This window comes from Sceloporus occidentalis, unplaced genomic scaffold (genome assembly GCF_023333645.1).
Source record: "Sceloporus occidentalis isolate IW3139 unplaced genomic scaffold, rSceOcc1.0.p SCAF_26, whole genome shotgun sequence".
NCBI lineage: Eukaryota > Metazoa > Chordata > Lepidosauria > Squamata > Phrynosomatidae > Sceloporus > Sceloporus occidentalis.
This window is the reverse complement of record NW_028317006.1, coordinates 1828387-1845588: the sequence shown is the minus strand read 5'-3', so window position 1 is coordinate 1845588 and position 17202 is coordinate 1828387. Positions and strand designations below refer to the sequence as shown.

Here is a 17202-nt window from a genome sequence, read left to right as displayed (position 1 = left end):
TTGTTATGGAGGGTGATGTGTGTTAGATCTCGTAAAGTACAGTAAGCCAGCAATAATAATGTACTCTACTCATGCATTAAAACGTTATGAATATTGTAATGTATACTACATTTACACCATACAGTATTAAAAATTAATTACTAGTCAGTGTTTTTAATTGCGATACTTCGGAGCTCCCCTATTATTTATTACTATGTCAAAACAATCTGACCAGGAATAGTTCATATCAATTAGTGGGGGTAATGCAATAATTTGTATAATGTATAAGTTGTATTTTAAAGCTGCTGAACGGGAAATATGCACGTGCAGCCGATGACTAACATTTATTTTTGAACTGTCATTTGTGCCCGATGTTATTTAATTGCTACGTTCAAAGCTATTCACTTTATTATTTTTGCCCCCCCCCTCCCCGGCAGCAGACTTGGATTCATCTCCCTGACCTTGCTGCTGGAGCTTGTCGCTGTGCCTTTTACCGGGAGGCATGAATCCTTTATTCAGGAGGTTGTGGGGTTGCCTGCGGCCCCTGGGGGCCACAGAGACTGCAGGGTGAGCGTTAGTAGGTGCCCGGACTCAGGCAGACTGGCAGTGAGGGGCTGGTTGGGGTGAGGGGTCCGCGCGGGCACTTAGAGACTGGAGGGACAGATTGTGGCACTTGAGTCCGGGCTCGAGAAGCGAAACACACCAGAGAGATCTGATTATTCTTGTGGATGTGGAAGTCGGTGAGATCGGCAGCATGACCAGATGTGACAGCTTTATTCACTAAAGGGAGAGCTCACAGGAGAACTTCACTATACGTTATTAGGGCCCATCCCCAGGGAGCCAACATTTCTCCTCATACATTAAGTTATTCATTATACAGGGCCAACTCAGCCCTTCTTCTGGAGAAGCTTACCAGTGTTGGCCCTTCATAATGATTAGTGATCCACAACTCTCCTTTTATTGAATAGACCCCCCCCCCCCCCTTAATTTAGTGAATAGAAACATAGAGCTTGATGGCGGATAAGAACGGTTCACATCTAACCTGCCCTGTTTTACTTGATGTAAACTTGGAGCAGCCCTTGGTCTTATCATAAGTTCAGGATAGCCATATAGGATACCCCCAACTTTATTAACCCCTACAGCTTCTTGTTTATCTTCTCTCAGTAAAGTAAATCTTCCTTAATTGGGGACGACACATACATTTAAAGGAACCTCTCAGCTATCGTACATATTAAGGTGCATATGATGGCTGCTGTGTCCCTCTAAAAGAACCACCAATAACGTGGGCTTTTTGTACTTATTTTACCGAATATAAAGACAAGTTTTTTTCAGAGCAAATGCTCTGAAAAAACCCTTTGTCTTATATTTGAGGTCATCTAATAATCCGACCTCAAATAGAGGTCTGACTACATGAATAAGATCCAGATCCCCCCGGCGCTGCAGGGGACCCGGATCCTCCTCTCTGGCAACCTCCGCTGCTGCTGGCACTTCCACTGGGGGCTTCTGTGATGTGTAACTGTCACAAAATGGTTGTCAATTATTCGTACAACCATGCTAGTCATTTTATTACAGTACTCTGGTTGTTAATGAAACTTTAGTTCTTTGTACAACAATAAATTGGTGTTTTATAATAGTTTAAGCTTTCTTCTATGATCTTAAAATAAATACAATGCAAATCAATGTATCATAATCATTGTTTTTAACTTGTTTATTTCTTTTTAGAGCCTTCAACCTGTCATGGTGTCGGGCACTACACACTGGTATTCAAGGATACCAACAATCTACAGAAACAGTAGGAAATCAGAGTTCTAAAGACTTCAGGTACACTAAATATTATTTATTGGGCATGTACCCAGACTTATTTAAACTCTTATACCATGCAGCAGGCTATATTAGTGCTTCTAAACATGTAATCACCTTTTAGAGAGTACACAGACACATACATACACTGCTCTCCCTCTTGTGAAGACCTGTCTGCGCTGCTTGCAAGCTGCCTACTGCTGCCTCTCTATCACCGCGGGCTCGCGTAACGCAGACGTGCTCCCATGGCACCTGCCTCACCACCGCCTGTAGCCAAGTGGGGGGGCAGCTTCCCGAGCGCCAGGAAGTGATTGATAGTCCCTTGCACCTGGGGTTTGTCGAACCTTGACATACACTAACATACACCATACAGTAACAGACACAATCTTATGCTCACAAACACTAACCCCTCTAGATTGTAAACTGGTTTGAGCAGGGCCCTTCCTCACCTGTTTCTGTAAGTCAAATTGTTATATACTACTTATTATGTCCTGTTTACCCTTTGTACAACGCTATGGAATATAATGGCACTATATAAAGCAATTAATACAACGCTAGCCTTCTAGTCTCATTTATACACATGTTAACACCATACAGTAATATACACGCTATATGCTGACATACGCACTCATGGTAATGCCATACTGTAACATGCATACTCTTACACACATACACACACTATCCAACACCATACACTTTGTTTGTTTCTATCACATCTCTCCTTTATTTTTTAAAGCTTGCATACCATTCACTGTTACTTTACTATCCTTCCTCTGAACTTTCTCCAGGATGTCAATATCCCACCAGAGAACCACCTCCCTGCTACATATGGCTTGAGCAGAACACCCTGCTTGCTTCTTTCTTGCATTGCCTGCTTACCTTTTAAATCTTTAGAGATAATTACTCCCAAGTCCCTCTCTTCTGTTATCACTAACAATAGCTCCCAGTGATGTTATTATTTATTGCTTTGTATAACAACATCAGATACCGCAGCGCTGTACAAAGGGTAGACAGGACATAATTAGTATATAACATAAGAATATGACATACAGAAACACCGGTTGAGGAGGGCCCTGCTCAAATGAGCTTACAATCTAGAGCGAGTTGGTGTGTGTTACACAAGGTGTGAAAAGGTTATTGTTAGGGACGGAGCAGCCACACCATTAACTACAGCCTCCTGTCTCCTGTCACTCGACCATCACTATTATAACATCCAAAATCTGCAATGTGTGTCTTCAATGCGGGAAAGTGTTAAATATCTTATATTATCTACTGCTTCTATCTGGTCTATTAGCTTAGTCACCCAGTCAAATTATACATTAAGTTTATTTGACAAGATGTCCCATTATTTGACTTGGTGGTCTGTAATTGTGGAGTCTTCCCTGCTACCTTTTTATGAAGGGGCACTACAGTTGCCAACTTCTTATCTTCTTTGCCTACTTCTGTCAATATTGATAGGTTAAATAAGTCTGCCAAAACACTCCAGAGCTCTTTTTAAAAACTTTGGATGTATCCCATTGGGTCCCATGGATTTATCTGTTTTTGCTTTGAAGCAGAATAGCTACTCAGCTAGAACCTGTTTTACATTTATATCTCCATCTGTTTTCAAACTGGGTTCTCTTTCCTAGACCTTAATTAAATAACTCATTTGTCTTAAATCTGATTATTCCCTATTTTCATTTTCTCCTCTAATCATTAAGAAATTTCTTCGTGTGTGAAGTGACACAATTAATAATGTGTTTTGCCTCCTTAATCCCAGCTTTATATGTTTAACTTGTAGTGCACCCGATTTATGAAACCTGTAAAAATATTTAACCGATTTTGAATCATTTCCAGCCCAATTCCACCACTCCCTGGACAGAGCGGCACCTTACGGTGGGGAGGGAAAAAGTTTGAAGAATTGCCAATTGTTCATGTGAAAGCTACTTATAACAAGTAAGTGCCTCGCCTTTATGGTATTTTACGGTCAGCGCTGCAATAGGCAGAAATCTCTTGGGCTTATTCACTAAAGGGAGAGTTGTGGTTTTAACTGCACTATACATTATGAAGGTCTGACCCCAGTGGGTTTCTGGTGCAGGAAGAGCATGGCTGGCCCTGTGTTATGGGTAGTTTAATCAATGAGATTTCTTCGCCCATTCAGTTATGAGTTATGCGGGGCCAACTCAGGCCTCTTTTTCTGGAGAATCTGGCTAGCGTTGTTCCTTCTAATGATGAAGAGGTAGAAACATTTCTCCTGCCAACTCTTCCTGCAAAACTACTGTCGCTCACCTATCCAGTCCCCAAAAAGTCGTTATTTAGCTTTTACCTGCAAAAATGTTTGCGTTTTTTTATTATTATTATTATTATTATTATATGACTGTATGCATATTGATACCTAAGGCATCCTGCTGCCATGAAAACATGTTTTTTCATGGAATTAAGGGTTTGTTTTTTTTTTCTTGTGAAGTTGTCATCGTGGGGTATTAAGACTTGTGTGTTGTATTCTACAAGACAGGAAAGAGTTCTGCGTAAAACACTGGAATACGTGGGTGTATTCTAATATTTTATAGCTTTTCAACTGAGGACTATGCACCAGGCTTAGAGAAACCATGTGCCAAATACATGGTTCTTACCTAGGTCACACGACTCAATAGGATAATGCATATGGTTTATCACTTTGTTTTAGGCCACTCTTTAATGTAGAAAGGCAGATCCGTGTGTTGTTATGATGGGCTGAGGATTTTTAGTTATATTGTAGAGAAACCATGTCTGGCTTTGTGCTGATTCTGTAGTTGAATGGTTCTGGCAAAACATCATCATTGACTGGTAAGAAGCGAAATGGAGTACATCTACATGACATTGTATGTATGTATGTATGTGTGTTTAATAAGAACATACCAGGCTCCCCCAACCTAATATGAACATACAAGATACGTGGGGGAAAAGGTCCGGGTCCTCGTGTCACTGCAAGATCTGGAAGAGTGATTCTTCCTCACACAAGAGAGATTTCTACTTTTGTTCTCCAAGAGAAGGCAGACAACCTGTGACATCGCTCCAGCAAGTAAACCTTAGCAAATGTGTCATTTTATCAGTTCACCTGAAGGTTCAGTCACATAAAACAACAAATGTTTTTTTAGGGGTTTCTCTGGCCACAACCCCCCCCCCCCCCCCAATATTTCTAAGAAGGATCTTGGCATTCAGCGCTACTAGGAATGATGTTCTACAGATGTTTAATTAAGCATAGTAGATGGGACAGCACCTTTATGTACTCTGCCTGTTCATTAGTGCTGATCAATTGGGTACATTTAAAAAAAATGATGTGCCCCCGCCTGGTGAAATGGACCTATGTGCCTAAGAATCCTGGATGTCCACGTACAGGCTTGGAGATTCTGTACAGTCCTGGCATTGAAGAGGTTAAGCTGTGCATCCACATTTTATTCTCGGAACTATCCATCGCTTACGTGATTTTTGTACTTTTTACATTTACATTCTGAAACGTCCTCTCGATCTTTCAAACAGCGTGATTTGTTTTGAAGACCTCGGGGCCTTTCTACTATTGCCAGGGGTTTGCTTTCAGTAGCTCACCAACCTATTGTTTTGCCTTAAAAGCGAGTACAGAAGCCCCCTCCGCGCTTTCCTGTAACAAAGCATGGTGTTTCCATGCGATAAATTACAAGACGAAATCCAAGGACAGTTTAGGTAGTGAAAGAAAAGCTAGCATTAACCCCTTAGTAGCTGGGTGGGTGGCTGCATGAACTGCTGAAGTTGTATAGATTAGATTGCATTACATTTTTATATAACACCAACAGATACCGTAGCGCTGTTACAACAGAAGTAGAATATTTTTAAATCACAAACAATAACAAACGTGTACAAAAGGAGAAGAGGGCCCTGCTCTTGTGAGCTTACAATCTAGTCTGTGGCTGAAGGAGAAGTGAAACAATAGGAGAGGACTGCTTGGATCGGGAGGAATTGGTCGAGTCTGTAGAGGTTGTTGGTCATTCAGATGGCTTGATTGGGATGCTGGATGAGAGTATTGGGGGGGAAGGTTGAAAAAAGTGGATTTTCATAGAGCTTTTGAACAACGGAGGGAACTCCAGAGAAGGGGTACAGAACAGGTGAAATCCTGAACAAAGGAGATTGAGGAGGTAGAAGAGAGACGCAAGACATGGGAGGAACGAAGAGGGTGGCTAAGGGTGTATGAGGCGGGTAGAGATCTACGGGGCTCTGTAGGTCAGGGTCAGAAGCTTTAATTTTATTCCAGAGGATATTGGGAGCCAGTGGATCGATTGGCAAAGAGGAGCGGCAGGCGAGGAACGGTGACAGAGAAAGATTAGAGTGGTGAAAGGCGGGAGAGGGCAAGACCAGTTAGTAGGGAGCCGCAATAATCCAGACGGGATGTCACAAGGGAGTGGATCCATATTTTGGTTGTTTCTTGTGTGAAGAATGGCGAGATTTGGAGGTTTTTATTTAGGTGAGGGGCGAGATGGAGAGAGGAGAGGCAAATGTGACACAAAGGCAGTGATCTTGGCTCAGACTTCAGGTAATGTGACGCCATCCATAATGCAATTCCAGAAAGATGACAAGGTGAGTTAAAGTCTTGGAGAAGAGATATAGATATGGGTGATATTGGAAACCAAAGGAAGATATGTGTTGTCCAAGTGAAGAGGTGTAGAAACCCAAAAACTGAGCCATGAGGAACGCCAACAGATAGCGGAAGTGCGGAGGAGCAAGTTCCAGCGAAGGAGACACTAAATGTACGGTCAAAGAAGTAGGATTTGAGTCAGGAAAGACCTGTTTCACAGATGCCGTGGGAATGATGGGGTTGTAGATGGAGGGGTTGTAGATGGCCAACTGTGTCAAAGGCTGCAGAGAGGTCCAGGAGGATAAGTAATGTGAAGTGGCCTATTATTTCAGCTGTGAGGAGGTTGTTAGTAAATTTAGATCGGCTTGCATAGCAAAGCAGCAGGTTCCCATATAACATGGCTGTCTGTATCCATTTTATTTCAGCACACACGTTCAGGTAACTAGTTTTGAGAACCAGTCCCTGGTACGTACATCCTGTGGCACAGAAGGGTTCAGAAATACTAAGAAAAGTAGTGCCGTGGCAGCTCAGACAGCGGGCATCTCGGCAGCAGCCGTAAGTATTGTTTTTAACAGTTTCCTTTACACATACGTTATTGAATACAAAAAATATAATGCATTACAATAAGGCTTGGTGCAAAAATAATATTTTCACTTGTACTCTTATTCATAACGGGAAATTGTTCTATTGGAGCACGTCCTTTCTGCTTTCTTGATCTGACTGCCATGCATAATGAAGTGCTATTACGTGCAATGTCCAGTAGGCGGCAGCACACATCCAACCTAATGAAGATCTCGCAGCCTGAAATGTTATCACGGTTTGTATTAGAACTGTGCCCTGAATATTGTGGCTTTTTTTTTTGTTTTTCCAGCTGAGATTTCCCAGCGTGACTAGCAGCACACAGGCAGGTCGCTATGTTTCACTTCACAAAATAAAACTAATTAGGACAAGCCTGCGAAATAAGCCTAGAAGAGTTTTCTGTGCACTGTTACATAAAAGGCCAACGTGACCTCTGTGTTGTTCCTTGTTACTGAAATGATTATCTGCTGTTTCTGATGATTCCACCTCCCAAAACATTGCCTACATTGGCAGCACTATTTAAATAAACCGCACCGACAAGTTGCACGTCATTTACAATAAACAAAGTAAAATTGGCGCACGATAGTCCCTCGTTTTTCAAAATTGTATTTATTTTATTTAAGGATAGATGTAAATTTTGTTTCTATCTTTACCATTTAATAAGGAAAAAAGTAACCCGTAGGATGGGGAGACTTTTGTACAAGGAAAGCAGTAAAGAAATAAATTAGCTATCTTAACGCTGTACTTGTGTATCTGGTAGTCCTACTGTTGAGTTTCCTTCTTCCTGGAGATGACCGACGGTCCACCTAACACCCCTCGCAGAATAGTCTGTAACGCCTCTCGTCTAAACGTCTGTCTTAACATGACATAGCTGAAGTAAGATTAATGTTGGGGCAAAGTATAGTAAACAATACACCTAGAATATATAATTTGCGGTACCTACATTGCAAGAAAAATAGTGTACTCGCTGGCCAATGGGCCTTCTAAAGGTTGGGAAGGTATTTTATTTTGCAGAGATGTACAGGGGTTTGGTTAAATGGTCTGAATGCATGCGCACTAATATAATTTATGTGTACACAGTGTTACTCGCTATAAAATGTAGTACAATTATTAGTCACAGTTGACCTGATTCGACCGTTTCGAAGCACGAGGAATAGCTTGGTGAGGTTTTTTGGGTTTTTTTGCTTTGCGCCTTGTGTGTTCCTGATTTTTTTTAAATTGTTGAAATTTGAACGAGCTGACAGGTCTGCCTGCCGCCGTCTTTTATCTCCCCGGGAGCTGACATATAGTCTGTCTGGTTAAGTGGACAAGTCTTTGAACGCAGAAGACATGACCTCTGAAAATATCTTAAATCACCATACATTACAGGACAATTCCATATGGTTTATTTAATAGTCAAGGGGGCTGTGTCTAACCCCTAAATTTATAGGGCCACATAGGATTCTAAACCTTCACATTAATACCTTGGGCGAGGGGAGGGTTGAGGAAGACGGCACCTGTTAAAGAACTGGAAGTTATTTTAAAAGAATGCATCGTACAACTTGTTGGTCAGTAGGATTTCTGTTGAAAAGCATTTTCTGCTTATGGATTTGGTATCTGACTGTTCCGTTTATTCAAGCTGATACCCCTGCGGTTTAATTCGTAAACCATGATTTTCCCCTTGCAATTTTCTCTCTGCTTGCCACTCAGTAATTGTTTATTGCTTGATAGAATAGGATGGGTGTTTCCTCAATACAGCCCCACAATATGTCAATCACATTTTGTCAGTTCTTTATTTATTTTTTTCTTTTTCTTTCATGCTTTTGCGCTCATTCATCCTCCCCATAATCTATCTTTCCTGTCTTCTTTATAAAATGACTAGTGATAATTGCAAGTGACCAAAGGAATGATACAGACTAAAACGTAATCAGTTACGTGATACCTTGTTTCATTGCCAATCATTTATACATGTTCTTTACAGAAAGCTATGAGTAAAGGGGTAACCCATGTACGTGTTGTTGTAAAAGGCCTGGGACCTGGCAGAATGGTAAGTGGTCATCAAGATAACCATTCTTTTAATTTATTTACACTATTAAGATGTTTACATTATTGTACATTATAATAAGTCCAGGGTTCACTCATATTGACGTGAAATGTCTGTCCACAGCCCAGGCAGCATTTCACTTAGTGTAACTAAAAGGGTGCCCCATGGTGTTCGGACCTGGCCCATACACACCTGCCCTGCGCATGCCCTCTCGCTGCTGTGTTCAGCTGCCTTTTGTTTTCCCTTTATAGGCAATGGTGTCTGTCTATCTGTGTCATGAAAATGCACCTTCCACAAAGACTAGCCGTTGTTAAAACCCATTGACCAAAAAAGTATCCAAGCAGGATCCCTTCGTAGGGTACCAGACATGCTGTCCATATAAGCTTGCACTTCCTACAATGTTTACTGAGAAATGGGAATGTGTGATTTCCCCAAAAAATATACCGGGCGATTATGCATTCATAATAACATAGGGATCTGACGCACTCATCAGTTTTGGGCACCATAACAGTGCCATACCGGGTATTATGAGACCAGGTTTGGGGAAACCTAAATTATTGTGTGGACTTGTACAGTACCTGGGGTTTGCTCTTTTCTCCCTCGTAACACCAAACGGGCAGACAAAGAAATGCTTTTCCCGGAAGGTGTGGCTCTCAGAGGGAATTTTTTTTTATCCTTTCTTTATTTTGGAACCACATTGTACATATTTTGTTAATGCCTTTCCGTTTTTTGCCATTTTTGTGCAAGTACTTCGACTATTTCTTTACTCAGATTAAACCTAAAATCTAATCTGTTCCGTCTTCATGCGTTTAGGGTATGTAGAACCAAACTGGGACAGTCTACCTCCCACAGCAAGGATGAAAATATATTTAAAATTCTCAAATTTTCTTATTACATTTATAGATATATATATATATGGGGTGTATAGATATATATTTTATGTGATACATATTATACAAACAGTGTAAGATAATGCAATGAGCAATATGGGTGGAATAATATTTGAAAAGGGGACGGACGGGTCAGATAAGACTAGGGGTTATATAATTTGTAATTCTCTGGTTAAGGTTATATAGCAATTACCATAATTTTGGTAACATGATGATAAGATTTAAATCGCATTTATATATATACATTTTCATATTTCTTTCTCTATCAAATGGGCAGGTCTGAGGAGATGTTTTCCTGTTAACACATGAAGGAAATCTCTACTTAAGGTGTTCTTTAAAATGATATAAAATCTAACACTACGAGGCATGTAGTCTGAGAACTAGTGTGTCTTCAAAATAATTGTATGTTCTTGTTATGTTCTTGAGCTTTTAACTGATGGAACAACTTAAAATATTTTAGGCTGCCATCAAAGGGTTAACCATGGGAGGACTAGAAGTGATTTCAATTACGGACAACACGCCCATTCCACACAATGGGTGCCGACCACGCAAAGCACGCAGAATGTGAGGACCAGAAGAAAGCGGTTTTTTTACCGGAACGGAGAGCCCACTTAGCCCATAGAAGCAAGAATACTGCATGGAATCCTCTGAAATCCGCATCTTCCTGCCGGTTTTAGAGGCTCAGTATAGCTGGTGTGCCACTTCCATGAAGGGGTTAACATAAGCAGGAAAAAAGGAGAGATTTAGAGAAGACACATTTTGGCTTTTAGGATGCCTCTAATAAAATGAAAATGTCAGAAAATGTTTTGAACTCACCTTTTTTTTTTTTTTTGCGTAGTGCATGCAAAACACATTTCTCTCTTTCTTCAATGTCCTTGAAAATTACACAAGAATTATATTCTCTTCAAAAATTACAGGTAATATAAATCACTGTGCAGCAAATTACCTTTACAAACAATAGGTTTTTCCCAGGCAACATACTACAGAGAGACCACTGGAACTATACCCGGAAAAGCACAAAAAGCTGCGAGAGGACTTTTTTTGAGTGCATTTCGAATTACCATTTTCACCAATTTGCATTCCTTTTAAATCTATGGCATTTTGGCCTTTAGAATACGCAGAAGTCCCGTTTATAAATAACTATTAAAATATTAATGCTAGGAAGTCATGAATATTCAAATCCATTTGTACATCGTTGAATATTAACTCATCATTGGCCAGAGAGGTGTGGAGCCTGAAGATGAATTTACTAAGTGCCAAGTAGCAGTTGTTTTGACCTTGATGTATTAACAATGAATAGGTTCCTTCTCCGAGAAGGAGTTGACTATTAATACTATACAGCTGATGAATCTCAAGGAAACACTATTTGCTGTTACTTGGCCCCTTGGTATATTGTGGCTCTTTGGTACTCAGAGGATATAAAAAAGAAAATCTGAGTTGTAATTTCAAGTTAAATTGGTCTGACCTGGACCTAGTACATGGCATCTAAGTGATAAGAGTTGCAGACCAAAACCACCTAAAGGAGCCCAACTGGCATTGGTCTACACTTGAGAAGCATTGAACAAAAGCTCCCACTGCGACGGTAGGACAAATGAAGCCAGTATTCTATTTATTTCACACATTTTTATTGCTGTGACTTGGTGTGTTAAACCCTAAGCATTCTGAGCCGTTATCTTAAGTGATTAACAATAACATTAACCAAATTATCACCACGCATCAAATGTAATCGCTATCCAAGAATCAGACTATTCCGTTTGTATGATGGTTGAAAAACAGAAACAGCTAATTAGAGGCGCACGTTGTGACAGACACAGCAGTTGTTGCTATGCCATCATGGACTAAGATGTCTTCTGCTCATTGTAGCAGTTTTATGATGTGGGGATAATTTATAGAGCTGTGAGTTCCTCGCTGCTTTATCTATGCATTAAGAGGGTCCAACATGACCCTTTTTCCCAAAAACTCCTCATTCGGGCAACCCTGCAAGTCTCACCTGCAGCAAAGCACTGAATAGGCCCCTACGTAATGCATCGTTAAAGCATGGGGGGTTTGAACTATGCATCTCGCCAACAATTTAACTGAATTATCCCCATGTGGTGGCCGTGTCACTCGGTACGGTCCTGTTCATAAGGTTACACCAAAGGCAGCCAGGTTGGGTTTGTGAAATAAAAATGTAAGTGTTTGCAAACTGAAACACATATTTTGCACGGTACTTTTATGTTCTTTCAAAGTTATTTTTAAATCTCTTATTTTTGAGCACAGTACAGCTTTTAAGCAGTTCACTTCATTACGTACGGTATACAACGTTTCACCATAGACCCTATCTAAATCATATACATCCTGTTCCAGTATCCATTCGTCGTCTTCACAAAGTACATAAAATAGTTCTATTTTCTGTCATATTCTGGAAATAAATATTTTACAAAAAAGAAAACACATTCTACAACAATTTCTGTTGCGTTATTTGAAGCTTTAGCCATACTGTGCAAAAAAAACAAACAAAAAAACCCCAGATTTTTCTTACATGCTTATAAATAAAAAAAAAATGTACAAAAAAAAGAAAATCACAAAATAGTTGTGAATTAGTTTCTGGTACTAGGTACTTCTATTCCTAAAGATGTCGGTATCGGCAGGCGACATCCTTTTATAGGTCCTCCCAGTTACATATTAGTATTGATCGCGTTCACCTTGTATATCCCCAATGTCCTTGTATAAACACATTGTACTGGGAGCAGATACCCCATTCTTTATTAAAGATCTGCAGATACGTTCCAGTGTATGTATTGTACCTGTAAGGGTAGGTGGCTGTAAATTTTCCCTCAGAGAAATTTTTTTTTTTTTTTTTTTTTTATATTTTTAAGTGGATATGCACGCTTAGGTAGGTATCCCTATATGTAAATTGACATGTGCCAAACCCTTTTCTTACAAAACATTAAACACTGTAAAATCAGAAAAAAATATATTGATTTATTAAAAAAACACACAATATGTAGAAATTACATATTAGATTTTTTTTCTACAAAAAATACTTTTTAAAAGAAACAAAAAATAAATGTTTATTACATGAAATGTTATATTTGATTAATTAAAGCATATTGATGTTTTATAGCTGCTATAGTTTTAAAAAGAAGTGGAATATGTAATTCAATCCAAACAGTCCAGAAGCTGGCAGCTGTCTTGTGCGATAGAGAACCCAATAATAAAAATAAAAAACCTTGAAATTTCTAACCTTTTTGTTGGACCTCCTTTTTTTTGCCTTGATATTTTACCTCTAAGTACTATTATATTGTGATTGTAGATTAAGGTTCTCCCATAAAGGTCACACAGCATTGCACATAAAAGCCAAAGCAGGTGGGGGAAAAAAAAAAGAAATGCACATATGAACAAAAAAAAAAACCCCTCAATGGAGAAGGAGCATCTTCAAGGATCTGATAATTATTAACATCTGCAAATAAATTCCAAAGTTAGAATAATAAACTGGAAAGCGGTATTTCTGGAATCACAAATACGTGATATAAAGGCAAATATTCTAATATATAATTTTATAATATTTTGTGGACCGCGCACTACTGCGGTGGCTTCACGCAAGTGCATTTGCACATGTGTCCTCTGATACATTAATAAGCTGTTATGAGCTTTGGCTTAGTCCAATGTACTGTTATTAATAATTACCTAATGGTACTTTTCCTCTTTAAGAGAGAAGGAGACGAGGTGCCATGGTAACCGCTCTGGATTTAACTCACTCAAGACCTCATTATAAGCAGCAATGCGAATGATTTTTATATATATATATATATATATATATATATATATATATATATATGCTTATATATGAAGCACTCACTGCTGCTAAGCTTGTAGGGACTTCAAGAGTTGGTATTAGTACGAGAAGCAAGCCCCTCCAGACCTTTATAACAGGAAAAATGAGCCCTGTTTAGATTAACCGTCTGAGCACCATGCATTACTTTGTTAATGGGGTGTTTCTGTTTTTTTTTCTAAAACATTAGATGTTTTATTTTTTCCTTTTAACGCTACATTTTTTTCATCAATGGTGATGCTGCGGCTGAAATGCAAAAAAAAACTGATCCTTCCATTGATATTGTGTAACATGGTTCAGGGTGGCACCAATGTAGGTTATCCATTATTTACACCATTCTTTCTGAGAGAATAAGTAATAATAAAAGTAAACGCCATAAAAAGTGAAAATGTTGAGAGAAAAGTATTCACACAGAGTATTTGTAGGGTAGGTGGGGACTGGGGAGGCTTTTATGTATTTATGTATTTATTTTTAAAATGGGTGGTATGACTGTACTCATACTCAAGACACAAAATATGCCGCCCCCCCCCCTCCATTTAAATGAAACATACAATCTGTACACTCATATCAGCTTGCGTGTATTTCTAAAATCCCAGTAGATTAGACATGATGCATCATAAATGCACTTTTGGAAGCATGCCTACACTTGGCTTAAGCATTTTGGGTGGTTTGATAAAAAAACAATAATAGTATGTAAAAATCATGACGCAAGAGTAACACAAATCACTGGTTATTCGTATTATGATGTACCCGCAACAGATATTCCAATTTCTCCATCTTTAAAGGTCAATATGTCAACAGTAGAAGAACTCGTGCCATTCTATAGTTGTGTGTAGGGGGTGTTTGCTTGTCATTTGGTTCCATGTAAATTTTGGCTCTTCTATGCCATTAAATGTAATCTCTGACTTAGCATTTCATTTACATTTCATGTGGGGCTCAGAAAAACTAAATATCAATTTGCAGGTAAGCATTTTATTTGCATGTACAAATCCAATCACATTTTTTTTCCAACCTATGTTGATGCTTGGAGTTCTGCGCACACGGTGTGTGTTTTTGTGTTAATAGTAATCTCCATGTAACGCACAAAGCCGTCGTTTAATGGATGTGCCACAATTAGTCTGGCAATACCGAACATCACTGACATTACTAGTACAGAAAAAAAATCAATCATGAACAAAAATGTTCTGTTAGGGGACATGTTCTTCTTTATAAAATGTATTTGTTATAATTTCTTGCAAGTGGTTATGCCTTATGTTTGCAAAGAAATTAGTGATCAATACAATATTCTATGATCAAGAATTGTTAAACATTTATAATTAAAAGAAAGTTTTGTTTTTTTAATTATTTCATACCACATATTAACATTTTTTCATTTTGCTTGCATTTTTATGTAGCCATTTCACAAGAGGAATGCACCCATACCGTATTTGTATTCCGTTTGAATTTTTTCTCTTCTAAAAAGCCAACAGAATTTAAATCAATCTCCTAAAATGATCGCCACGGCCTGTGACCCTGCAATGTTCCAAGGCTGGAATAGAAAGGTCACCTGATCGCTTCCTTCAGTTACAGATCAGAAACGATTTGCTGCAAAGATGAATAGGCCAATTAAACCATATGACCTTAACATGTATAACACTAAAAAAGGTCATGTCATTTATGATTTTTTTCAATTGAAAAAAAATATTAAGTGGTATAATTGACAAATATAGTTAACAATCAGTGAATTTCTAAATGTATACCAAAACCAAGACTGGGTTAGTACCATAATTCAAGAAAATTCTATCTAAAGATGAGAATGGCTTATATTTATTTACCGTATTTTGGATTTTATTTTTGTTTTAAATAATTAATTCAGCAGACATTGGAACTGAACAAATTACATATATATATATACATATATATATATATATAATCCAAACATTTTTTTTTTAAAGTGATCTGTGGCATATAAATAGAAACAGGAAATATTGAAATATTAATGGCAACTTTTATATACACAAAATATCGTGATTTTAAGAAAAAAGTTCTTACTCGTATCAGCCTCTGTAGGTAAGACTGTCTATATAAAAATATACAGTACCAGCCGCTCCTCAGATTAAACAGATATGTCTGTCTTGACTATATGACCTTAGTTACTTCATTTTTGATACAAACATCTCCAAATTGCTTACACACTACCTAAAAGGTCAAAATAAGGTAAAGGGCACTCAAATTGTTTTTTTTTTTTCCTGCTTGCATAATACGCTCCATTTTCTACATTAATTGGCACTCGAAGACTGAAAGTCCTGATTTTCTATTGAACTGGCTAATAGCTGGCTATGGAGGAACAAGGATTTAGCGGACTACTTCTGTGTATGCTCTATGTATTCTATATAACATTTTTATTTTTTTTGCATCTCCCCCCCCCCCCCCCTTTTTCTCTGACCACCACCACTTCAGTTCTGTGCGGCTGAAAAACAGGAATCGAGATGGAGCCGCGCGTCAATTTATCCATAGTGCAAAGTGCTCTTAGATTCTTTTCAGACTGAACAAGTGATTGTTTTGTAAAAGCCGGGTTGCTTTTTTCTCTTTACTCAGATTTTCATTGCCCCTTTGTTTCCACAGCTCTTATCATCTGCTGCTTTTTGGATGGGCATCAGCTAAAAGATGCTACGTGGACAGTGGGTGTGTGTTCTCCCCTGTCACTAAGATCACTTCATATTGGGCAAATGGCATTTCATACTTGGAGTAACACCGGCCTTACTGGAATTTACAAAAGGAAGGATTCAAAAGAAATATTTTGTTCCATAATACACGTATCATATAGTCATGGGTTAATTTTTGGATTTTTCAATATAAAAGGATTGACTCAGTCTAGGAAAATATTTTAAGAACCCTCTAGTTTGAGCAGGGCCCTCCTTACCTGTTGTCTCTGTAAGTCAAATTGTTATGTTATATACTACTTATGTCCTGTCCACCAATTGTACAGCGCTACGGAATTTGATGGCGCTATATAAAACAAAAAAAAATAATAAACATGTTTATTTTGAGATAATGATACCAAAGCAGAAGTTCACGAGGATTTTTTGTCCTTATCTACCTAGAGCAACTGGTGAAATCTGTTCCAATTTCTGTCTGTCTGCGGAATTCATTGTGATGACGGAGATTGGGTTTTGTGCAAACTCCAACGACACGGGTGTTCAAAAGCCAGCACAGCCATCTTCAGACAGGGGTTCACTTGATCTTTTTAGTAGCTTACTGAAAGCAAATGTAACTATAGCTATATGCCAAAAAACTAGTGTTCTAGTCTCTACAGGGAAACTGAATGTAGTCGAGTAGATACATTTAATTGAAAAGTAACATGGAGGAAACATGAAAAAAAAAAAAACATTAAATATCTAGACTTTTATTAAGAAAATAAAAAAGTGCTTAAAACTATTAACTTAGAGGAAGCAGCCTGCTAATGTAGTAGTACACAGACAAAAATGTCTTCATTAAGTAAGACCCTAAAGGGTAAAAGGGCATATAAAATGGCGACGTTTCTGTAATATAATGAGAAAACTATCACATATAG

At 38.5% G+C, this 17202-nt stretch overlaps 1 protein-coding gene across 1 annotated transcript; it reads left to right on the top strand.

Moving 5' to 3' along the window:
• Positions 1-15: 15 nt before the first annotated feature.
• LOC149300012 (small ribosomal subunit protein uS11m-like) lies at positions 16-10403 on the top strand. Its single transcript, XM_089485502.1, has 6 exons — positions 16-41; positions 1702-1800; positions 3616-3714; positions 6769-6898; positions 8883-8948; positions 10296-10403. The coding sequence occupies exons 1-6, from the start codon at positions 16-18 to the stop codon at positions 10401-10403; spliced, it is 528 nt and encodes a 175-aa protein (XP_089341628.1).
• Positions 10404-17202: the final 6799 nt, after the last annotated feature.